Raw genomic sequence first — 24,275 nt, forward strand, 5'->3', positions numbered from 1 at the left:
AAACTTTGGATAGAAATGGACTCCCTAAGGTCATGATGTCTATGAAGGCTGTTGGTATCACATGGTTTATGTTGCAGCTTTGGTATGGTGTGAAGGATGTCTTGGAGGGCATAAAGTGGAGGATTTCACACTATTTCCATAAAGCAAATTCATATCTCTTTGAATTCAAATTCACATTTCTTTCATACGTGCTTGAATTAATTCAAATTCAAATTCTTTCCATATGTGTGTTGATGCATATCTCTTGATTTTAAATTCAAATTCTTTCTTTGTATGCTTGGAAGATAAGGTGTCATCTTATCGCCTTCGGCTTAGAGAATAACGAAAAAACCCTTCAAACCTACTTAATTATTATTTTTTTGGGTTGAAACTTCATTACTATCAATAAATTCCTTTTTCTTTTTCCCTTTTATGGTTCAACGTATCACATATCTTCCCTGACGACGATTCAGACTCAAACAGAAATAACAAAGCGTAGCTAATAAAGGAGTTATTGTTTTCAGAAAACTACCTTAAGGAATTTCCTTGTTTGAAATGGAATCCAGGAGAATATGGTTGTGTCAATATCAAAACCAATTTATGGGAACATAGCGGTAGAGAGTACTTCTAACTGGAAACGAAACAACTAATACAGACAAGCTAACAGTTATAAAAAGTACCAGAGAACCAATAAGAATGAGGGTGGATTTGAGAGAGTAAAGGTGAACTGGTAGAAGCAAAGAAAGGAAAAAAATGAGGAGAGGAGAGATGTTTCTGAAGGGATTAATTCATTTAGTAGTTCTCTCCTCTCTGATTTGCTTTGCTGCTGGGAGAAATGGGAGGCAATCAAATGCTTTTCACTGTCTTTTCAAGGAGAAATTGCTGATCAAAGCAAGCTTCAACACAGAATTATTTTCTGAAGATACTGAAATCTTGAATGGGGATGAGGTTCATGTGTACCCTCAGGAATCCTTGAAGGAGCAAGATAAAATAAAGCTTCCAGGACGGCCTCCAGTTAAGTTCTCTCGAAATGGAGGTTATGTCACTGTAGAAAACTCAGCAGGTAGAGCAAAGTATTACTACTTTGTAGAGGCTGATAGTCTCCTTTTTGGCTTAATAGAGGTATACTTTCAATTTTATCTTCTCATGTTTATTATTTTCTGGGTTTTTAGTTAGAATGTTCTTGATTTTTTCTTTTTCATTTTCATCTCCGTGAGAAATAGAGAAGATGAGGGAAAGATGAACTCAATTGCAGCAACTGCATTGATTGTCTTTCTATTTTTAAATTCCATGATATCAACTATTTAATTTCGACCCTTATCATTAGCAGGCAATATTGCAGATGTTCAATATTTGTATCCCATGAGCTTCTAATGAATTATATTCTTTTCATATCGTCTGCATGAGATTTTCGAGTATTCAAATGTGTGTTTGAACCATTTGGCTTTATGATATTCTTATGCTTGCATTGTTTGTTGGGATGATGAACAATCACAAAGAACACAAACAAAATACATTTGAAACATGTAGTAAGGAATTTATTGTGGTTCAATAAAATTGCCTACATCCATTAAGAAAACAAAAGATTTCATTATATCCTGAAATCCTCTCTACACCACTCTCCATATTACAAAGTGCTACCTTTTGCTTATGTTTCCTTTGGGTTATCCCAACGGAGACAATACCAAACATTTCTAATCCCCATATGATTAGAACTCTTTTTTTTTTTTTGATGAAATATATATAATTAGAACTCTAATCCCTCCAGATGTAATTAACCCAAAACACATTCCAACTAAATTACAGTCAACCCAACAATATTAGCAGATTTAGTAACCACTGTTCAGGATCTTCTGCAACAGCCAATGTCCACATTTAATCTCCTTTGATCTCTTACAGGTCCTGGTTGTTCATTACTTGCATATGGAGCAATGAAGGAGCTTGATCCCTTTTGGGTGCATAGTGATGGCAAAACACTATAAGAGTCCATATGCATGGAAAAGAGGTATAGCTTTCATAATGCAGTAATTCTGTATTAATCTTTTACCAGTTTCTTATATTTATGTTGCATCTTCTTCACTGGCCATTGTGCCGTTATTGGAGTCTCTGGCTGGCAACATCTGATAATGACAACAGTGCAAACAGGAGAACTGCAATCGATAATTAGGTGTTCTTGCTTAATTGGTTAGAAAGGTTTCCAAAATACAAAACCAGGGATTTCTAGGGTTATGCAGGCCATTATGTTGCCCAGCTTGCGGATATCATAATCCAAGGAAACACAAAATTGAATAGAAACATCATCAATCTCAAAGGTATAATTGTATGACCCTCTATATCTCTCCAACTTGTTTTTCTTGTTAGTTTCTTACTCTAATTGAAACTTACACTCCTTTACAATATTAGATTGAGACTTGCTTTAACTGAACAATTATTATCTAGGGTTTGCTGCTTACCTTTTTTGCTTTTGGATTTGATATTTAACACAGATTGGAAATGCAGTTATCAATGATGAAACAGACACAAAAGGGATGTCCCACTCATTCCTGATAAGGCCAACTATAATATCAAGAGATACTGTGATTTCTCCCCTAATGCAAAGCCACAAAACAGGCAGTTCCAAGGTGCTATTACTGAAGTTGATGCAGATCTTTTCACTGTCCATATTTACACTTCTGATGTAACATACAAGCCCAAGAAGCCGTTGGAATGATTAAGGAACAATTCTCTGAAATCAAGTTTTTCTCTGCCGATCTATTAATGTAAGACTAGTAAGTAATCATAATTCCATTTTCTTACCCTGATAGGGTGATTTGTTTTAGATCATGGGTTTTGATCCCTTTAGTGATAATTATTTTACAGCACATCTGAATGGTCCTGACGTTCAAGAAGCTCTACATGCCAATGTCACCAAACTTGGCCATATTTGGTCACGGCGAAGGTCTGTGCAACATATGAAAAATAAGTAAGTTGTCTACTTGATTTGATATGATTATTGTTTTCTCTTATTCTTTCTATAGAAATTTGCAAATTTGACTGGACATAGTAAATCGCAGTCAAGTACTCACAGATTGGAAGGATAGGCCATCAACGATTATTCCTCTATTGAGGAATGACATGCCGTATGGAGTACGAGTTTGGGTGTAGAGGCAAGAACACACTTGCTTCTTTTTTCTGTTTTTGTTTTGGGTTTGCAGTTTTTCCTCATGAAGTCATCGAAGCTGATGTGCTAGGTTGATTGAATGCATGCAGTGGTGATATACGTTGGCTGTCCTCACCTCCTTACAAATCAATTTAAAGCTATCTAAACTAGAATCCACATGACCGTTATGTTACCGTTACATGATATCCTAAATTGATTTGTAAGGAGGTGAGGACAGCTAAAATATAGATGGAAGGGTTCCAATGACTTCAACCATGTCATCTCTCGATAAGCTTAACTTTCTATGAACAAAACATGGTATCCTTGGTTTCTACAACACCAGGTAATTGCTCCTTATTCAACTTCTACTGTTACAGTGAAAGAAAGTGCATTTTGAAGCACATAAAGGCAAGGCATTTTATTAAATTTTAAAATTAAATTCTGTGAGCAAATCATATTTTCAGAATCTGAACCACTAAGAAGTCATAATTACTTTTGTTCTTTCCCACAGTATTTGGAAATTGCAGGGTACAGTATCGTATACAGGGGTGGCATAACATTTGCTACAGTGAGAGCAGCAGGTCATGAGATCCCAAGTTACAAGCCAGAGAGGGCACTCGCCCTTCTGCAGCATTTCCTTAGAGGGGAGAACCTCCCTGAAACTTCATGAAAGCTAGACAAAGCCATTGTGATAAATAGATGCTCTAGACAGGAAGTCTTATGTATTTGTTTAGAGGGTATTTGTGTCATTCCATTGTATTTTATGAATACCCATTTCTGGGTTTAGGGTTTCATTCGTTTGAATAGTCCCTTAGTCAGGTGATTTTAAGAGACGTATCGTAAAACAAGCGTCTTTGGGAGCTTCTTTTGGTGCTCTGGTTTTCCTCTATTCTTCCTCTCAAATACAATGGATCTTGGTGGGGCTCCCAGCTTCATCTTAAGCATGGAAGGAGCGCTGTATGCTGGTGTTTTTTGTGTTTGCTAAGAACACTATGGTTTAGAGTGTAGGTGGTTCTTTATACTCAGTTTCTTATGTGTCTTGGTTTTATTTTCTTTGGGAGTTACAGAGGTAGGTATTAGGTGTGATAAGGATGATTTTTCATCATTTCTCTAATTTTTTCTAATTTGAATTATTTTCATATTATTTGCTCATCTCATTTGAATTCTTTCTATATTATTTTCTCATCTGATTTGAATTCTTTCAATTCATCATTCCTTCCATTTGAAATCTTTATATTCATCCCTTCCATTTGAATTCTTTTCATACCATCTTATCCTTCAATTTCATTTGTATCCTAATTTGCCTTGATTGGTTTCTCTATTAAATCATTTTCATGTATTATATTTCCAAACAAAGATTTCCATGTATTTATTTTCATGTTTTATATCTTTCTTTTATTGTTCATACTTACCTAACAGCATGGGAAGTATGCTGCCTATATATTTGAAGTTCTCTTATAAAAATAATTCAATCATTTTTCTTATTGAGGTTGTTTCTTAATATGATATCAGCCTAACACACGATTATCATCTTAATTAGCCACGTCTTCGTCTTTTTGATTTGGATTCCTCTCATACGATTCACTCTCTTACTGCAACTGTGGTTCCTTCAGTTGTTGCGCCATCTTTCACCATAGATCAGTACCATAAACTTCTATCTCTGTTGGAATATGGTAATATTCTACCATTGGCAAATGTTGTAGGTAAAGTATTTTCTTTATGGGCTATTGATTCGGGTGCCAATCTTTATATGGTTTCAAATTTATCTTTATTTCATTCAGATAATCTTGTTCCCCACACCCAATCTATTAGCCTTTCAAATGGTGGTTTTGCTCCTCTTACACATATTGGGAATTGTAGCCCCATAACCACTTTACCTTTCACGGACATATTACATGTTCTTTCCTTTGGTTTTAATTTGTTATCTGTTACCCAACTTACCCAACAATTTCATTGTCTCATAACTTTCTATCCTGATCATTGTGTGATATAGGACCTACGCACAAAGGAGAGGATTGGGCTAGGAAAAACATACAATGGACTTTATTATTTGGAGTTGGATTATCCTGTTGTTGCTGCTATTTTACCTGCCAAGGACCTTTGGCATTCTTGTTTCGACCATCCATCTTTAAAAGTTTCTAGTTATATAGTACATTTGGATCCGAATATTTATTTTCATAAATTGTGTTTGCTCCATTTGTCCTTTAGCTAAGCAAACTCGACTTTCTTTTCCATCTAGTACAATTTCTACCACATTTTGCTTTGAATTGATACATTGTGACATATGGAGACCTAACTCCGTTCTCTCAATTTGTGATGCAAAATATTTTTTAACTATTGAGGAAATTTTTCATGACGCACCTGAGTGTTTTTGTTAAATCATAAATCTTATGCTTGGTCCCGATTAAGGGAATTTTTTGCTATGATCAAAACCCAATTTAGATACCAAATTAAACAATTCTGAATTGATAATGCTCATGAGTTTTTTAATTACCATTCAAATATTTTTTTTACAACCCATGATATTATTCATCAACATAGTTGCGTTGAACACAAACACCACCATCTTCTTAATGTGGCTAGTGCTCTATCTTTTCAAGCAAGTCTACCTTATAAGTTTTGGGGTCCTTGTGTTTTGACAGCCGCTTACCTAATTAACCATTTACCCACCCCCGCTGCTACATGATAAGTCACCACTTCAAGTTTTATTTGGAAAAATCCCCTCATATTCTCATCTTCGAACTTTTAGATGCCTTTGTTATGGTCATAACCATTCATCCGTTCGTCATAAATTTGATCTCCAAGCATCTCTAGGTATTTCTATTGGGTATCCGTATACAAAAAAAGGGTATACGATTTATGATTTACAAACACATAAGGTTTACATTGGTCGTAATATCACATTTTTTTTAAGATTCTTTTCCTTTTTCAAAATTGCCATCCCTATTATTGCCTATTTTACCCATTGTAGCTTCAAATATTAATAGTTTACTGTTTACCCATCTTGTCGAATCCACCCTTATCAACCACACCCTCCAGGGGCGGACCTGCATTGGGGCCAGGGGGCCATGGCCCCTCCCCGGATTTTTTAAAATTTGTTATAAATTCCTTAATTTTCTGGTTTTTATGCTAATTCCTTTATTTTTCTTCGGCTTTTTCTCTTTCTACATGTGAAATGTCACTATTTGGCCCCCCAATATTGAAAACCTTTTTTAAAGGTAATATAATGGATATAAATGTCATTCCAAATTAAAAACTAGTTCCTCAATCCCTATTTATTCTCCCCTTTCTTCTCTCTCATGTTTTCTTCCTATTTATTCTCTTATCTTTGTATAAACGTGGGTTAAGAAAAAATTTTGAAAAAAAATCTTATTAGGTATTCAAAATTTCATTCCTAATTAAAAATTAACTCCTCAATCCGTATTTATTCTCTCCTCTCTCATATTCTCTTTCTATTTATTCTCTTCCCTTTCTATAAGTATGGGTTAAGGAAAAATTGGAAAAAAATCTTCTCCACAATTAAGTATTCTTTCTCTTTCTCAATTTATTTATCGTTTCTATTTTTTAGATTTTATACTATTTTTTTATTTTACAATTTTTGTTATTTGATTTTATATTGTGAATAAAATGTCTATAGTTAGTAAGGTAAAACTACCATTGGTTTGCATCTACTAACAAATAAAATTTTGGTTTGCGTATGACTTTCTAGGGTTGAATTCATGTTTTTTTTTTTTTTTTTTTGCTTTAATTTATCTATATTTGTCAAAAAAAAATTATTATCAATAATGGGCCCTACAAAATAAGCATTAGTGCTTCCCGACGGGAAGGTCATCTGAACTTTTATTCTTCGGCCCCCCCCCCCCACTTTTGAATCCTGGGTCCGCCCCTGACAGCCTCTTCCCAACCGGTTGAAGAACCTCCTTCACCCACCCTCCCATCCACTACCATCTCTTGGCCATCTTGGAGAAACGATCCAAATTTTGAATGGAAAAACAATCAAGACACTGAAAGACAACTTCAAAATCAACAAGCTCAATCACTTCAGAAGAAAGCTCCATGGGAAGAGAAAATGGCTATAGTTCACTATTTATGCAGAAGCAAGAGACCACCAATCAGAATATTTTTGCATCCTTTAAAATTTTGGAAGTACAAATGGGGTAAATCGCCCATGGCATGAATCAAAAGCAAAAATGATCATTGCCTAGTAATATTGAGAAAATCCTAGAGAGCATGCAAATGCTATTGAGCTTCAAAGTGGAAAAGTATTAGAGGAACCTTTCAAGAAAACTGTAGTAACTGAACCCCCTTCTGAGGTGGTTCATGATGAGCAAAAAGATGCAAAGGGATACGTTAAAGAGGAGGAGAAGCCAAAATCCAAATTGTTTCCAGACAATTCACCACCTTATAACTCACCTATTCCATATCGGCATTATTACTCGCCTTAAACCTGAACTTTAAGGCAACTGGATGAGGAAGCCTCCCAGGCTTTTTAACAAAATTCTAGCTCCTCTGCCTTTTTTATTACTCAAACCATCCACGTAAATATTGCACATCACTGGGCCTTGGGGTTCGATGATTTATGATACTAGTGTTGTCATTTCAACCACGAAATCAACTAAGGCTTGTGCTTTGATGGTCATTCGAGGGTTGAAATCCACCTGATACTCCCTCAACTCCACCGACCATGCCACCATCCGTTTCGAAAGGTCCGGCTTATGGAGTACCTTTTTCAAAGGGAAGTTGGTTAATACCTGGATCAGGTCTTGGAAGTAAGGCCTGAGCTTCCTTGCAGCCATCATCAATGCTAGCGCTTGCTACTCGATCTCAGAGTATCGAGTTTTTGCATCGAGAAGAACGTGACTTATATAATATATTGGCAATTGTTCCTGAACGAGGACATCACTGACTGCCAAAGTAGAAGATGCTAAGTATAGTTGTAGCTTTTCTCCTTTCTCCGGTCGAGATAACAAAGGTGGCCTCCAGAGCATTTGTTTCCGATTCTCGAAAGCTTTCGGCATTCCTCTTGTCCATTGTGCTTCTTTATCTCCTTTCAAGTTTTTCAGCGCCTTGAAGAACAACAAAGATCATTCTCTCAATTGCGCTATGAACTTGTTTAAGGCGACTACTCATCCGGTCAGACACTAGACATCCCGAACGGTCTTTGGTGGCTCCATATCAATCAAAGCATAGATCTTGGCCGAGTTTGCCTCGATCCCACTCTACGAGACCATGAACCCCAAGAACTTTCCTGAGGATACTCCAAATGCACATTTTTTGGATTCAACCTCATATGGTACTTTCTTAACATGCAGAAAACCTTTGTCAAATCGGAATATGTCTCAATTGCTGTAAACTCTTTACGAGCATGTCATCTATATAGGCTTCCATGTTTTGCCTCATCAAATCCTTAAAAATCTTATTTACTGCCCTTTGATAAGTTGCTCCCACATTCTTAAGCTCGAATGACATGACTTTGTAATAGTAGCTTTCACAGTCGGTCATGAACGCCGTGAACTTCTCATCCTCTTTGCGCATTATGATCTAATTTTATCCCGAGTATGCGTCCATGAAGATTAGTATTTCATATCCAGACGTAGCATCAATAAGGAGACCGATTTAGGGCAGAGGGTAGTAGTCCTTCAGGAATGCTTTGTTCAAGTCTATATAGTCGGTACACATCAACCATTTGTCATTCGCCTTCTTGACCATGACAATATAGAAAACTATGTTGGGCATTCAATCGATTTGATGAGTCCCGATCCCTTCAGTTTATCAACTTCACTTCATATGGCTTCATGCTTCTCGATCGAGAAATTCCTTCTTTTCTAAATACAATCCACAACTGCTATTTGGCTATATTGCGATCTATCCCTGGCATATCTGCTGCAGACCATGCGAACACGTCTATATTTTCCTGAAGGAACTCTTTCAAATCCTTCTTGAAGTCTTCCGGGTTGTTCGAATCGACAAAGGTTCCTTTATTCTTTTTGGAAGGATCTAGTTGGATCCTTTCCAACTTTTCAAAATGTTCGAGCCTTTGCATCCTGTCCAACTTTTCAACAAGTTCGGGCCTTTGCATCATTTCCAACAGGCCTTCAAGGTAAAAGTCCTTTAGGACCTGCGGGAACAATAGCAAGAAGACGATCCTATAGATCGTCTCGCTACTTTACCAAGCCTTTGACTTTAGCATCTAAAGCCGAAAGCACTGCTTGAAGCCTATCCACTTCTTATTCAAGCTCCCCAATCCTCCTATTGGCTGCCATCAGATCTTCTCCAGCCTTACGAAGCTTGAAGTTATCCTCCTGAAGATCGGAGACTTCTTTTTCTCTGGTCTTCATCTCCTTATCGTGACGCCTAGAGCAAACACTGAGGCGACCAACCCTCAACAAAGCTTCTGTATGTCGATGGAAGTTGTCGGTGAGGACCCTACAACTAACAGAAGATCATAATGCATAATACAAAGTAGAAAAGAAAGGAGGGAGAACATTACTGAACCAAAAACCTTACCTGATTGAAGAGCTTAGGAACTCTTTGTCGGGCATAGTGGTGAGGATTTTCCTATTTGCTGGCATCCAAGCGTTCATACTCCACTCCAGAGCCAGGTTAGAGCCCCTGGAGACTTTGTCCCTCACTGTCAACTTCTATGGGGGGATGTACACGCCCCCGCTCAAACCTGGCCTTCTTCAACGCAGTGTCATCGATGAGGTCATGCCTCTTCACAAAATTGACGTCATCCTGCATCGATTCAGCAACATCAATTGGGCCTTTCCCCTTAATTGTTGGGTCATGATGGACCTTCAACAAGCCCTTGGGGGCGTGGGCTGGAGCTTTCGAGGTCGGGTGGGAAGCCTCAGGATTAGAGGCTTTGATCTTGCCTTTGATGTTGATCTTGCATTTTACTATGCCCATGACTTGTGATTGGGAAAAATATACCAAACGATTAGTCATTCAATCTAGGGGGCTCGTGATAAGTAAGAAATAATTACCGACCGGGTTGGACCGTAGCTGGTTCAATAGCTCCAGTTGGGACCAATTCCAAGAGGAACCTTGGGTGCGAAGGAACTTGACGGTTATATATTAAGATGTGATCCCTCTAAACTCGGGATAGGCGATCGTGCTTTATATGAAAATTGCAACTAACTCACATTGAGGGAGGAAAACCCTACAATCGATCAGACGACTACAATTGAGACTTGTGAATTGATCCAACAATTGTCAGTATGAGGTAAACCCTATATAAATCAAAGCATTACACAAAGGAAAGGTAACTGAATCGTTTCCCCTCCATTCAATCTTGCAATCAAGCTCTGTAGCTTGCCAAAGCTCTTTGGTGATGCTCTTAATTGATTTAACCATCGGAGGTGGCTTCCCAACCGCTAAGTCGGCCCACATCTGATGTTTGTTTTGCAGGCCTTTGATGGTTGAACAATTCTCAGATGCATCAAGCTTAAATGCAAAAATGATTTAGTATCTCTTAAGAAATACTCAGAAACGACCATTAGCTTGCTTCCCTATCTGGGCAATACTAAAGAATTCCAAATGAATAGCATCAGTTGGACATCGACACTCGCCCAATTGCTAACCCAGATGAAATCTGACACGAACAGTTTGGTGATTCATTCCAACTGGCTGGGCTGACAAGTGACAAGTTTTCCCTGACAGGTTTGAAGGTGCAAATGTGTTTGTATGCTTGTGAGTCGCGTCCCAATCAATCACCCAACTCTAAAACCCATTAATCAAACCCAAACATCCTTTAAACTTAAAATTAAGATGCTTCAAGTTCTTTGAGACAATGCTATAAGAACGAAAATAGTACATGTAGGGCCTATCTTGCCCATTAAACAACCTAAAAGTTTTTTTCGTCCTTTTAGGTTTGAAATTTGAAAACACATAATGGTAAGAGATTGTGTTAGGGCCCTGTTTGGTTACATGAGTCTGGAGATTTCAAATATCTAGAGATTCAAATCTATGGAGTCATAATTTATAAAATTAATTGTTTGGTTGTGGAATGAAATCTGTGGATTCATCCTAAAATACTATTTGATCGACGTGATTTTTGTGAATGTGCAAATGTATAACTTTTTTGAAATCTCTAGATTTCTCCCCTTACCCATAAATCTACAGATTCACGTTTTTAGTGTAAAAATGTGAATCTCTAGATTTCATGAATCTAGAGATTTTTACAACCAATCGAGTATAATTCTTAGATTCATGAATCCAGAGATTTGAAATCTGTGGATTTATGTAACCAAATAGGCCCTTAGTTGTTATGGGACCCAGACATAATTTATTGCACTAAAGGGACTCAACATTAGTTTATGCTCTACCAATGGGACCCACGCATAAAACACTCTCTTTTCTATAGTGGACCAAACAGGAAATGTCATCGTAATCTATAGTGGTGTAAAGCTGAGGAATGAAACGGTTCATCTTTTACCAAAAATAAAAAGAAAGATTCCATCTTTTCCAGGGGCATTGCATGTGGGCTTGTAATGTTTTTCATGTTTAAACCACAAGAGATTACCATAAGTGGACAGGGAAATCTGGGAAAGACCATTAATTATAAGAGTGAAGAGGTGAAGAGATGAAAGAAGATCAAAAGAGCTAAACAAACTAAGGAGCAGGTGCACGAGAAATCAAACGAAGAGATGATTGTGAAAGGTCCAACCCTTTTTCGTTCTCTCTTGATACTTCTTTCTCTTCGTTGCTTTGTTGTTGTTGGGTATGGAAAGCAATCAGATGTTCTTCAAAGTTTTTTCATGAAGAAGTTGCAGAACAAAACAGGCATGAATACAGAATTATTAACTCAAAAGAAGACAGATATCTTTAGGGAGGTTCTTGCAGATCCTCAGGATGGGTTGAAGGAGCAAGATAAGATTGAGAAGTTGCCAGGACAACCCAAAGTTAATTTTTCACAATATGGAGGATATGTCACTGTAAACAAAGCAGCTGGTAGAGCACTTTACTACTATTTTGCAGAAGCAGTTAACAAGGATTCAAAGCCTCTCCTTCTATGGCTTAATGGAGGTATTCTGATTATCTCTTCTTGGATTCTTATTATCATGTTCATGTCATCTTCAATGGTTACAATTTCATTTTCTTAGAGTGTTTTGAGATGGTGGGTATGTTACACTATTCCTAATAGTTGTGTTTCTGATACACTGTACCGGGTGGTTGTTCTTCCATCATTCTATTTTTTAAATCAAATTTCTGGAAAAGCCAGTTTTGAAGGTTCCTATACTGTTTCTTACAATCATTCAATCTGAAAAAAATTGCTGAACCCAGTTAACAGTTGAGCAGGAAAAACTAAAAATGCATCTGGAGCATCTGCAACAACCTTAATGCATGACTTGATCTTTGAGCCCTTGCAGGACCAGGTTGTTCTTCTCTTGGAGTTGGAGCAATGACGGAGCTTGGTCCCTTTAGAGTATACAGTGATGGAAAATCACTCTACAGGAATCCATATGCATGGAATCAAGGTACACTTTCATGTTTAGATAATACCAACCACAATCGTAATCATCTTTGATCATGAAATGATCTGTAAATTAATACTGTTCTTGTGTGTTCTTTAGTGGCCAGTGTTCTGTTCTTGGAGTCTCCGGCCGGAACTGGATTTTCGTATTCAAACACAACATCGGATTATGCAAGCCATGGAGATAAAAGAACCGCGACCGATAATTACGTGTTCTTGGTTAATTGGTTAGAAAGATTTCCAGAATATAAGACCAGAGATTTCTACATATCTGGAGAGAGTTATGCAGGTCATTTTGTGCCCCAGCTAGTACATCTTGTCATCCAAGGGAACAAAGCTGCTAATAGAACTATTATCAATCTCAAAGGAATAATGGTATGACATAAATTAGTGATTCCTGTTCTTTCTCGATTCCTTTATGATATGATGGAAACTTGACTTGCTTTAATTGAATTCTCTCTTCTTGTAACTTACACCATCATCATTAGGTTGTTGCTTAACTTTTTTTACTTTACCTTTCATGTTTATTGCAGATTGGAAATGCAGTGATTGATGATTTAAATGAACTGAAGCAGGGCATGTATGAATTCTTCTGGACCCATGCTCTCATTTCTGATCAGGCTTACTATTTAATCAAGAGATACTGTAACTTCTCTGAATCCCTAAATGCAAGCAGCCAGTGCACACAGGGTGTTAATGAAGCCCAGTTGGGTAAAATTAATATCTACAACATCTATGGTCCTTTATGTTTGTCTTCCAATCTCACAATCCCAGACAAGAAGGCCTCGGTAAGCTCAATTGCAAAAAAGAAAAAGAAAAAAAACATCTTTGATTGAGTTTTCTAACTTCCCTAACGAACTATTTTTTGCAGGTCTTGAATTTTGATCCTTGCAGTGATTATTATGTGCTTGCTTATATGAACCGTCCTGATGTTCAAGAGGCTCTACATGCCAATGTCACCAAACTTAGCTTTGATTGGGAACCTTGCAGGTGTGGAGCATTTAAAAGAAGACGATGAAATTGTTAAATTAACTCTTAAATTGTCAATGAAAGACTGTAAGTTTGATTAGAGACTAATGTGAATTGCAGTGATGTAATCACTAAATGGAACGATAGCCCATCGACAATACTTCCTCTCTTGACGGAGGCCATGGCTAATGGAGTTCGAGTTTTGGTTTACAGGCAAGTCATCCACAGTCTTAAGTTCAATAAGATTGATTAGTTCAAACTAACATGCGTTTAGTGGACTAAATGAATGCAGTGGAGACATAGATGGAATGGTTCCAGTTACATCAACAAAGGCATCTCTTAATAAGCTCAGGCTTTCAGTCGACACTTCATGGTATCCTTGGTTTTTAAATAATGAGGTAACTAATTAACAACAAACCATTTACTAGTTTCATCATTTATAGGTTGGAGGATACACTTTCACATACAAGGGTGACCTAACATTTGCTACAGTAAGAGGAGCTGGTCATGAAGTTCCGAGTTACCAGCCAGCAAGGGCACTTACTCTTGTCCAGTATTTCCTCAAAGGGGAGAAACTTCCCAGTTCATGAAATTTGTAGAAGGCAATGCAATCCTAATAAATCTTTTATTTAATGATTTAATCTTTCCATAATTTTTTTGCTAAAAGGTTATTATATTAAATTAAGAATTAAAAAAAAGTAAAAAATTATATTTGCAGGGCATGATCCCTGCCTTCTACCTCACGCCCTTGATATTCCGGAAACGGGTTCACATTCTCTACAATTCTCACTCCCTGCAATTCTTTGTAATTCATATATAGGATTGTGATAAGTGACAATCAATAATCCAACTATTACAATCAAAACCCAACTAAAGATTGAATCTAATGAATTCCTAAAATTTCTCCCATTTTGTCTCTCATCTTTTCTTGGCTTAATTTTAGGGATTGATTAGATTCACTTCTTCACTCTCTATAATTCATATATAGGATTGTGATAAGTGGCAATCAATAATCCAACTGTTACAATCAAAACCCAACTAAAGATTGAATCTAATGAATTCCTAAAATTTCTCCCATTTTGTCTCTCCTCTTTTCTTGGCTTAATTTTAGGGATTTATTAGATTTACTTCTTAATTGGGTTCTAATGGATTATTAATTGCCATGGGATTTATTAGATTCACTTCTTAATTGGGTTCTAATCCTAAACATTGGATTATTAATTGTTATGTATCACAATCCTATATATGAATTACAAGAGAATTGCGGGGGGGGAGGGGGATTGTAGAGGATGTGAACCCTCCAAAAAACCCTTCCCTATCAGAAGAGCCAATGATCTAGGTTTGATTGTGCATCCCACTATTTTCTCTCTCCACCAAGAGTCAATCAATTATTGTAAATTCTTCAAAAACAATCTCCCTTCACCTACTTTTTGAGATCTCCCTTTCTTCAATTAGACTCGCAGACACTAGGTGAAGATGGAGAAAATATGTATGCATCTTGCAGACATTCTATGTTTGTTCAAAAAATCTAAAGAATCCTTTAGTGGAGAAGAGGTTGCCGGAGCAAAGACTATGTAGGACAAGATTTTAGGAGGTCTCCTCAGGCGTGGATAGGGAGGAGCCTTGCTCAAGATAAAACTATGGATTTTTCGAAGAGATTTCAAATCTTTTGATGCACAAAAGCCATCTAATTCATCTAGGTCCTACGAAGAAGAGTTTGAGAACGAAGCAGATTCAAGTGTTCAAATTTTAAAAATTTAAATAATCTTTCCATGAACTATTAATTTCTTTAGTAATGTCCTTTAATATTCTTTTAATGGCACTATATACCTTTCTTTGCAAGTAAAATTCCCCTAGGGGCTCTATGAAGTAGATCTTTGTAGATCTTTTTCTTTTTTTTCATAGAATAGGGAAATTTTCAGCACCACCCACTAAGTTACTCCCTAAAATTAATGTCACCCTTTGAGTTATCTAATTTATCTATCAGACCTCCTATAGGGTGAAAATATATCAATGTCACCCCCTATCATTAGGAAATTATAATCAGTCGTCAACGTAAGCAAGTAAAATATTCAAAAAGAACAAGAATAATCTTAGTTGAAAAACCCTACACTCAGACTTGCTTCTTTTTTCTCCCTCTACTACCTGTGACTTCTTCCTCTCCTAATCATAAATTCTCATATAATTTGGGAGATATGGTTCATGGATAATGTTTTAAAACTTAGGATAAGAGGATAATATTAGAAATAGACAAATAAAGACCAACTAGCTAGAGACTAACGGTGTTAGTAATAGGAGTTCGGATCACCTCCCTGTCCTAACAATTTTTTACTACACATATTGTGTGGGGACCATATGGGTCCTACCTCTGAATTATTTTATCATATTTAGAAGTGGCCCACAATGTGTAGCGAAAAAACGTACATAAAGCACATAGTGCTCCCTAAAGGAAGAGGTGATCGAGAGTCTAGTAATAGGGGGTTTGACTGATAAATTATGTAATTAATATTAGAAAGTAACTCAGGGGTTGGCATTAAAAAATTTCCTATGAAAAAAGAAAACCCAACATTCACACCAACTTATTTTCATACTTACCTTTTTCTTTTCTTTTTTTTTTTTTCTTTTTTTCTTTTTTTCCCCCACTTTTGTGGTCCACAAATCACATATTTTCCCTGGCTATGATTCAGACTCAAACAGAAATAACAATAGTGCAGCTAATAAAAAAGGCTCCCACAAATCACATATTTTCCCTGGCTATGATTCGGACTCAAAACAGAAATTACAATAGTACAGCTAATAAAGAAGAAGTTAATGTTTTCAGAAAACTACATTTTAAGGAATTTCCTTCTTTAGACGATTTATAAGAGAATACAGGAAGAGGGTCCGGTGAATCTTACGCGAAGCATTGAAATGGAATCCAGAAGAATCTGGTTGTGTCAATTCCAAAACCAATTATTGGAAATATTGTGGTAGAGATCTAGTTTAAACTGGAAGAAAGAAAAAAACGGCATAACAGACAATCTAACAGTTTAAACAGTATTAGAAACCCAGTAAGAACAAGGATGGATTTGAGAGAGCATAATTGAACTGGTAGACGCAGAGAAATGAGGAGAGAAGAGATGAACCTGAAGAGACTAATTTCTTTAGTAGTTCTTTCCTCGCTCATTTGCTTTGCAGCTGGGAAGAATGAGAGACAATCAGATGTTCTTAATCGTCTTTTCAAGAGGAAGTTGCTGAACAAAGCAAGCTTCAACACAGAATTATTTGCTACAGATACCGAAACCTTTAATGACAATCAGGTTCATGTGTACCCTCAGGAATCCTTGAAGGAACAAGATAAGATTGAAAAGCTTCCGGGACAGCCTCCAGTTAATTTCTCTCAATATGGAGGTTATGTTACTGTAGACAAATCGGCTGGTAGAGCACTATATTACTACTTTGTAGAGGCGCAAAGAGACAAAGAAACAAAACCTCTCCTTCTTTGGCTTAATGGAGGTATACTTTCATTTTCTGTGTTCTAATGTTCATTATTCTCTGGGTTTCATTTGTATTATTAATTAGTAACCACAATTCATGTAATCTAATCAATATTCTACCAAGGATACTATTCTTAATATTCTTTCATTTTCATCTCTGTGAGAGGTAGAGAAGATGAGGGAAAGATGAACTCAATTGCAGCATCTGCATTAGTTGATTTTCTATATTTATATCCCATGAGCTTCTAATGAATTATATTCTTTTTTCATATCATCATGATGAGATTTGAGAGCATTCAAATAGGTATTCGAACCATCTGTTTCTATGACTTCTTTATGCTTGTATTGTTTGATGTGGACGGATGCACAACCTCAAAGAAGAATGCAAGAAAACAGATTCACAATAGAAAGGAATTTATCCTGGTTGAGCAAAATTTCTTACTTCCACCTTATAAAGTGCTGCCCCTTGTTTGCGTTAACAGATACAATATGTATTGAAAAAAATCTAGTATCCTAATTCCTGTATAATTTAAACTCAAGAAAAAATTTCTCTGTTGTACTTTCTATTTATTCTGTCAAAAGTTTCACCTATGACTCCCCTAAAATGTGAACTTTTACCCTTCTTTCTTCTTTGATATTTTAAAATAGTCAGAATTATCTTCTATTTTTGTCTCTTTGGTCTCTAAAGCAATTTCTTTTTTTCTTTTTTATCAATTTTTATCATTTTTTCTCATTTCCCTTTATAAGACCCCATTATATGGGATTAGGTGTGTTTTTGTTTTTTCCTTTCCCTCTTTCATTAGAAGTTTTTTTTTTCAATTTTAATTTCTATTTATATTTCTTTCTTTCTTTTTTCCCTTTTTTGTACAAGGGAACTATTTATATATAGGGGATGGGGACATTACATATGCTGCATACGCCGCTAGAAAGTGTTGAACCTAAGGCCCCTTTAGTAAGAGGTGTTGGTCTTACCAATCAAGTAAGACTAACAAATAATTGATGTTTAATTGATTCTGATAAAAGATGGAAGAAGAAGCAGAAGAAGAAGAAAATACATCTAAGTCACAATCAATGGATTCCTGGAAAAAACATTCTATAAAAAAGGAAGAATTTAAATATAAATATATATATATATATATATATATATATATATATATATATATATATATATATATATATATATATATATATATATATATATATTAAAAAGTACATCAAAGTGTGAATTCCTACAAAGAATGAGAAAATGAAGAAAAAAATAGATAAAAAAATCAATATCCAACAAATGAAAGGGGTAAAAACAAAAGGTAACTTTGGGCACTTAAATATCATGAGAGAATGAGGGGTAAAAGTTCATTTTTTGGAGAATCAAGATGAGACTTTTGAGAAGTGAATTAGAGTTAACAGAGAGTAAGTACATAAGAGAGCGAGAAAATTTTCCTTTAAACTCTAACATTTGTACAAGTTTTTAAGTCAAAACTAATTCGAAACATAATTGCAGTCAAACTCTAATCATATGGCTCTGTGGAATTCAAGACGTACTCAAAGCCAGCAATATTATTTAGTAACCACCATTCAAGATCTTCTGTAATGCACAATTTAATGTTTTTTCCGTCTCTTCCAGGTCCTGGTTGTTCTTCGCTTGCATATGGAGCAATGGAGGAGCTTGGTCCCTTTCGGGTGCATAGTGATGGCAAAACACTCTATAAGAATCCATATGCATGGAATAGAGGTATAGCTTTCATAATGCACTACTTTTGTATTCTTTTCTTACGGATTTCTTATATTTTTGTTGCATATTCTTCAGTGGCCAATGTTCTGTTCTTGGAGTCTCCCGCTGGCGTAGGTTTTTCATATTCAAACACAACAGATGATTATGATGCCAGTGGAGACAGGATTACTGCAATCGATAATTATGCGTTCTTGCTTAATTGGCTAGAAAGGTTTCCAGAGTACAAAACTAGGGATTTTTATCTATCAGGAGAGAGTTATGCAGGCCATTATGTGCCCCAGCTTGCAGATCTCATAATCCAAAGAAACAAGAAATCAAATAGAACCTCCATCAATCTCAAAGGGATATTTGTATGACTCTCCATCTCTATACAACTTTGTTTTTCTTCCTAGATTCTTTCTCTAATGGAAACTTACACTACTCTACAGTATAGATGAATAGCAGAGACTTGCTTTAACTGAACAATTTATTATCTAGGGTTTGTTGCTTAGCCTTTTGTTTTATATTTGATGTTAAATACAGATTGGAAATGCAGTGATCAATGATGAAACAGATACAAAAGGCATGTATGAATACTTTTGGACCCATGCTCTCATTTCTGATGAGACCTACTATAATATCAGGAGATACTGTGATTTCTCCCAAAATGCAAAGCCACAAAGCAGGCTGTGCCAAAATGCTGCCAATGAAGCTGATGCAAATGTTGTCCCCCTCCATATCTACAACATCTATGGTCCATTATGTTACACTTCTGATCTAACTGACAAACCCAAGAAAGCGTCGGTAAGATTAAGGAACAATTCTCTCATTTTTTTTAACATTTTTTATATTTTTTAATGTATTTGGTATCTATTTTAGGGCCTGTTTGGTTACTTGAGTTTGGAGATTTCAGAAATCTAAAGATTTCAAATCTATGGAGTCATGGTTCATAAAATTAACTGTTTGGTTAGCTTGAATTTTGAATGAAACGTGACTATGGTTTAAATGTTTAGAATGAAATCTGCACGTTAGGGGATTCATCTTGACAACCAAACATCTCCCATTTGTGAAGTCCAGATTCACGAACCAAATTTTAGCACTTTTATAGTAGAGATGAAATCTTTGGATTTCACATCATACCTATAAATCTACAGATTCACGTTTTTAGTGTAAAAAAATGAATCTCTAAATTTCATGAATCCAAGGATTCACAAAATCAAACGGTATAATTCTCCCATTTGTGAATCTAGAAATTTCAAATCTCTTGATTCATATAACCAAGCAGGCCCTTAAATTCCTTTTATTTAAAAGAATAGAAAAACCTCCAAAAGTCCAAACAAATTTTTTTAAACATGGATTCTGGGTCAAAAATGTGTTCTATTATTTTTTAGACTAGTCAAATGCAAATTAAGGGTATAATAGTAGACATACATTCTTTTTATAAAAATTCTATTATTTATTCATTTTCTCACTTTCATACCCTTATGATTTACTCTTAATTTTCATTTTTATTGTTTCTTTATGACATACCAAACTTACTTTTTATTCCATAATTTTTTTATTTTTTTTTGTTCAAAGAGGCTTTATTAAGCCGGGGGATGGGGATATTAGTATGCCTCAACGAGAGATGAACCCACGACCTCTTCACTAAGAGGGGTTGGTTTCAACCACTAGAACAGCTCTACGTTGGCAATTTATTCTGAACAAAGTTTACCAAACTGTTTTTCATTTTTTACGAAAAATGATTTCTTATATTTCGTCTCTTTTAAATAGGAAAAATATAGAATTGATATTTGATACCAAAAAGACCCCAAGCTTACCTTTGCTGATCTACTAATGTAAGAATAGTAAGTAAACATAATTACATTTTCTTACCCTGATGGATGATTTGTTGCAGATCACGGAATTTGATCCCTGTAGTGATTATTATGTAACACCTTATTTGAACCGTCCTGAAGTTCAAGAAGCTCTACATGCCGACGTCACCAGACTTAGCTACGGTTGGTCACCTTGCAGGTCTGTGCAGCATTTGAAAAATAAGTAAATTATCTACTAGATTTGATATGATTATTGTTCTCTCTTAAACTTTCTATAGAAATTTGTAAATTTGATTAGAGATTTTTGCAGTGGAGTAATCATGTCTTGGAATGATAGTGCATCCACGACTCTTCCTCTATTGAGGAATGCCATGGCAAATGGAGTACGAGTTTGGGTTTATAGGCAAGAAAACACTTGCTTCTTCTTCTGTTTTTGTTTTTGGGCTTGCATTTTTTCTCATGAATCATCAACGCTAATGTGTTTAGTTGATTGAACGAATGCAGTGGTGATACAGATGGAAGGGTTCCAGTGACTTCAACCAGGACATCTCTCAATAAACTTAAACTTCCTGTGAACAAAACATGGTATCCTTGGTTTCTACCAAAAGAGGTAACTAACTGCTCCTTATTCAACTTCTACTGTTACAGTTAAAGGAACATTTTTATTTTCCAGAAAGCAAAGAATTTCATTAAATTTTGAATTTCAATTCTCTGAGCAAATCATATTTTCAGAAACTCAACCACGAAAGTCTTAATTACTTTTGTTCTTTCCTACAGAATCTGCAACTTGGAGGGTACAGTGTTGTATACAAGGATGGCCTAACCTTTGCTACAGTGAGAGGAGCAGGTCATGAGGTCCCAAGTTTCCAGCCAAAGAGGGCACTTACACTTATCCAGTATTTCCTTGAAGGGAAGAACCTCCCTGAAACTTCAGAAAGCTGAAAAAAAGGCATGCATGGCTGAACAGCCCCTATTTTTTCTTTCCCTCTTTCATAAATGTTTGTTCCCTTTCTCCAAATTTGTATCGAAGTATAGTTGGTTTTCTTCTTCTATGTTTTTAGTTTAATATAAGTTTTAGATGGTTTTACTAGATAACTTTTTGTAAAATAAAGAAAATTTTTCTGCCATTTTTTCTATTGTTCCATAGATCCGAAGACATGACCTAATGTTCTCTTGGTTGGACTAAACTTTAATTAATGAGCAAATTGCACTGACAACCCAAAATAGAGACCTTAAAGCAATGCACACCCCACTTTATGTTTGAAAAGCACATAGGTCCTATTCTGTTAAAATGGTTAGTTATATTATTGCAAAGACTATCATACCCTTTTTTATCAAATTTATTTTCTAAGAAATTTTATTCTTATTTATAAAAAATTAAAAAAAAAATCATAGACATGTAAAATGGCTAGAATACCCTTACATATATTTAAAGTATTTAAAATGATTCACTCAACCCCTACGTGGAATCCCTTCACCCATCTTCTTCCCATCCCACACTGAAAATACTCACCACCATTGAAAATTGCCTATTGCCGGCGACAACCAGATCCCCTCCCAGCCGGCAACCACAACCCGCCCTTATTTCTCTTACCATTCAAAACCCTAGATCTCTTACGACGCAACAGTGAAATCACCACAATCCAAAACCTAACAATGAAATCACCGCAATCCAAAACCTAACAAGAAAATCACCGCAATCTTTGGATTTTCAGTTTAGGGATTCATTTTTCTCTTTTATTTAACATATTATATTTGTTTTTCATTTTGAATCCCTTCTTGGTTTTACAAAGGCAAAAATCCTCTTGATCTCCGCAACCGCACCAAAACCAAAACAAGACGTGTATGTAAATCCAAATCAAACTCAATACCTACGGAAATCGTTTGAAAAACCAGGAAAAAATTGCACTTCTCTTAACACCTACGAATAAATCCCTTCTTGGTTTAATTGATTTTGTTTTGTCCTGGTGGTTTGGATATAGGTTCGTCTTAATCAAGTTTGTGTTTTCCCTTACTAAAGCAAAGTGTTTAGATCAAGTCGGAGATTACAATGTTGGAGGGTGTGGGAGGGTGTTGGGAGCGGACGAACGGAGTGCATCGTTGACGGAGGAGGAGGTGGTGTAAGTTGCACTAGGATGGGGGGGGGGGGGGGGGGGGCGATGGTGAAGGGCGTAAATGATGACCGGGTTTGAGATGAGGAGAGATGCAGGGGGGGTGGATGCGGAGCTTTCCATTCCTTGGAGACGAGAAGCCGCTTCCACATCCCATCGATTGGAAATGATGTATTGAATTGCTGATCTTCTTGTTCTTGTGCCGTGGGTGTCGCTTCTTCTTTCCTTTTTTTTTTTGTGGGGGGGGGGCGGGCGGCCACCCCCCACAAATTATAGAGAGAGGCAAAGAAGATGGGTGAAGGGATCCCTTCACCCACCTAAGGGTTGGATGAATCATTATGTTTAAAATACAAGTAAGGATATTTTGGTCATTTACAAGTTTTTTAAAAAATTTATTTTTCCAAAAATTTTAAGGGTTTTTTGAAATTAAAAAAAAAAACAGGTTCAGTCATACAGAATGGACTTGTATGTCTAATGAATTGGGGTGTTTTTTAAATGTAAAGGGGGGGTCGTTCTTAGGTCTCTATTTTAGGGGGCCATGACAATTGCTCTTAATTAATCCATCGATTTAAATCAATTTAATGGAGTACATGGATTTTAAACCTTCTCCATTCTCCTGGCACCTATCATCTTCTTTCTAGATCTTCACACACCTCCGTCAACGATCCACTAAACCTCACTCTGATACCACTTGTTAGGGATAATGGATGCACAACTACAAACAGAGAAGAACAGAAGCAAAGCACACAAGAGGGATTTAACATGGTTCGACAAAACTCTGCCTACGTCCACCAGAGAGGAAAAAAAAGTTTTACTATTTCCAGGAAACCTCACACCCACAAAGTATTAGCCTTTGCTTCCGTGCCCAATCCCTATCCCTATGATGGGTTCCCCAATTCCTTGTAAGGATTGATTCCCCAATTCATCAATTTCTTAGAGAGATTGATTCCCCAATTCATCAATTTCTTAGAGAGATTGATTCCACAATCTCCTACAGAGAATGATAGGTAAGTTATCCCACAGAGACTATTTATAGGGAAACTAATGTAATTAAAATTTTACCCTAGTATTAATAATTGACTCAAACCCTGTTTCAATTACAAATACAACAAAAACCATAATTACATGGATCCACATAATACAAGACACCCAAATCCAACAACGACAACATTCAAGAAGAAGTAGATCACTTTTATCAAATCCAAACTATTAGTGAGGAGGAAAAACTGAAATCGAATTCAAATCGCATGCTTTGTATATCTTCAACTTCATTTAGACAAAATTGTAGTGCAGATTGTGAGATCAAAATTTAGTGCCACTATAGTTGCCAAAGAAGACTCTTAAAATTATCACTTTCACATCTTTGGCAACTATAGTGGCACTAAATTCTGATCTCACAATCTCCACTACAAACCAACGGGGGGAGACTCACCCACCACAACCAGGTGTGCGACCCGGGTCGAACACCGGATTAGTCAGGGCAAAGCCTTGGAACCGAGGTTGGCAAAAAAAAAAAAAAAAAAAAAAAAGGGATACAAGAACAAATTTTTTTTGTCAAAAATGAAAAATAATTTGATAACTTTTATCCAGAATAAATT

The 24,275-nt window shown here is 36.2% G+C and overlaps 2 protein-coding genes and 1 pseudogene across 2 annotated transcripts; all 3 read left to right on the top strand.

Moving 5' to 3' along the window:
* The first annotated feature begins 732 nt into the window (after nucleotides 1-732).
* Nucleotides 733-3,788, top strand: LOC149001871 (serine carboxypeptidase-like 40; annotated as a pseudogene).
* An 8,017-nt stretch (nucleotides 3,789-11,805) lies between these two features.
* On the top strand, nucleotides 11,806-14,152 carry LOC149001872 (serine carboxypeptidase-like 40). The gene is made up of 8 exons (XM_089137397.1): nucleotides 11,806-12,145; nucleotides 12,490-12,597; nucleotides 12,694-12,968; nucleotides 13,127-13,381; nucleotides 13,465-13,583; nucleotides 13,683-13,775; nucleotides 13,855-13,960; nucleotides 14,006-14,152. The coding sequence occupies exons 1-8, from the start codon at nucleotides 11,878-11,880 to the stop codon at nucleotides 14,150-14,152; spliced, it is 1,371 nt and encodes a 456-aa protein (XP_088993523.1). The 5' UTR covers nucleotides 11,806-11,877.
* Nucleotides 14,153-16,666: 2,514 nt separating this feature from the next.
* On the top strand, nucleotides 16,667-21,508 carry LOC149001873 (serine carboxypeptidase-like 40). Its single transcript, XM_089138599.1, has 8 exons — nucleotides 16,667-17,057; nucleotides 18,663-18,770; nucleotides 18,846-19,120; nucleotides 19,293-19,553; nucleotides 20,647-20,765; nucleotides 20,877-20,969; nucleotides 21,071-21,176; nucleotides 21,344-21,508. Exons 1-8 carry the CDS (start codon nucleotides 16,667-16,669, stop codon nucleotides 21,506-21,508), a joined length of 1,518 nt encoding a protein of 505 aa, XP_088994725.1.
* Nucleotides 21,509-24,275: the final 2,767 nt, after the last annotated feature.

The sequence above is a fragment of the Hakea prostrata genome, chromosome 10, assembly GCF_041222555.1.
Source record: "Hakea prostrata isolate BN-2017 chromosome 10, UWA_Hpros_2, whole genome shotgun sequence".
Taxonomy (NCBI): Eukaryota; Viridiplantae; Streptophyta; class Magnoliopsida; order Proteales; family Proteaceae; genus Hakea; species Hakea prostrata.

Bases quoted from the DNA above. Each gene is read 5' to 3' on its own strand.
- LOC149001873 (XM_089138599.1), top strand. From the start codon at position 16,667: ATGAGGAGAGAAGAGATGAACCTGAAGAGACTAATTTCTTTAGTAGTT. The intron at 17,058-18,662 runs GTATACTTTCAT...CGTCTCTTCCAG, and splicing joins CCTTCTTTGGCTTAATGGAG to GTCCTGGTTGTTCTTCGCTT. The intron at 20,970-21,070 runs GCAAGAAAACAC...GAACGAATGCAG, and splicing joins GTACGAGTTTGGGTTTATAG to TGGTGATACAGATGGAAGGG.
- LOC149001872 (XM_089137397.1), top strand. From the start codon at position 11,878: ATGAAGAAGTTGCAGAACAAAACAGGCATGAATACAGAATTATTAACT. The intron at 12,598-12,693 runs GTACACTTTCAT...TGTGTTCTTTAG, and splicing joins TCCATATGCATGGAATCAAG to TGGCCAGTGTTCTGTTCTTG. The intron at 13,382-13,464 runs GTAAGCTCAATT...TATTTTTTGCAG, and splicing joins TCCCAGACAAGAAGGCCTCG to GTCTTGAATTTTGATCCTTG.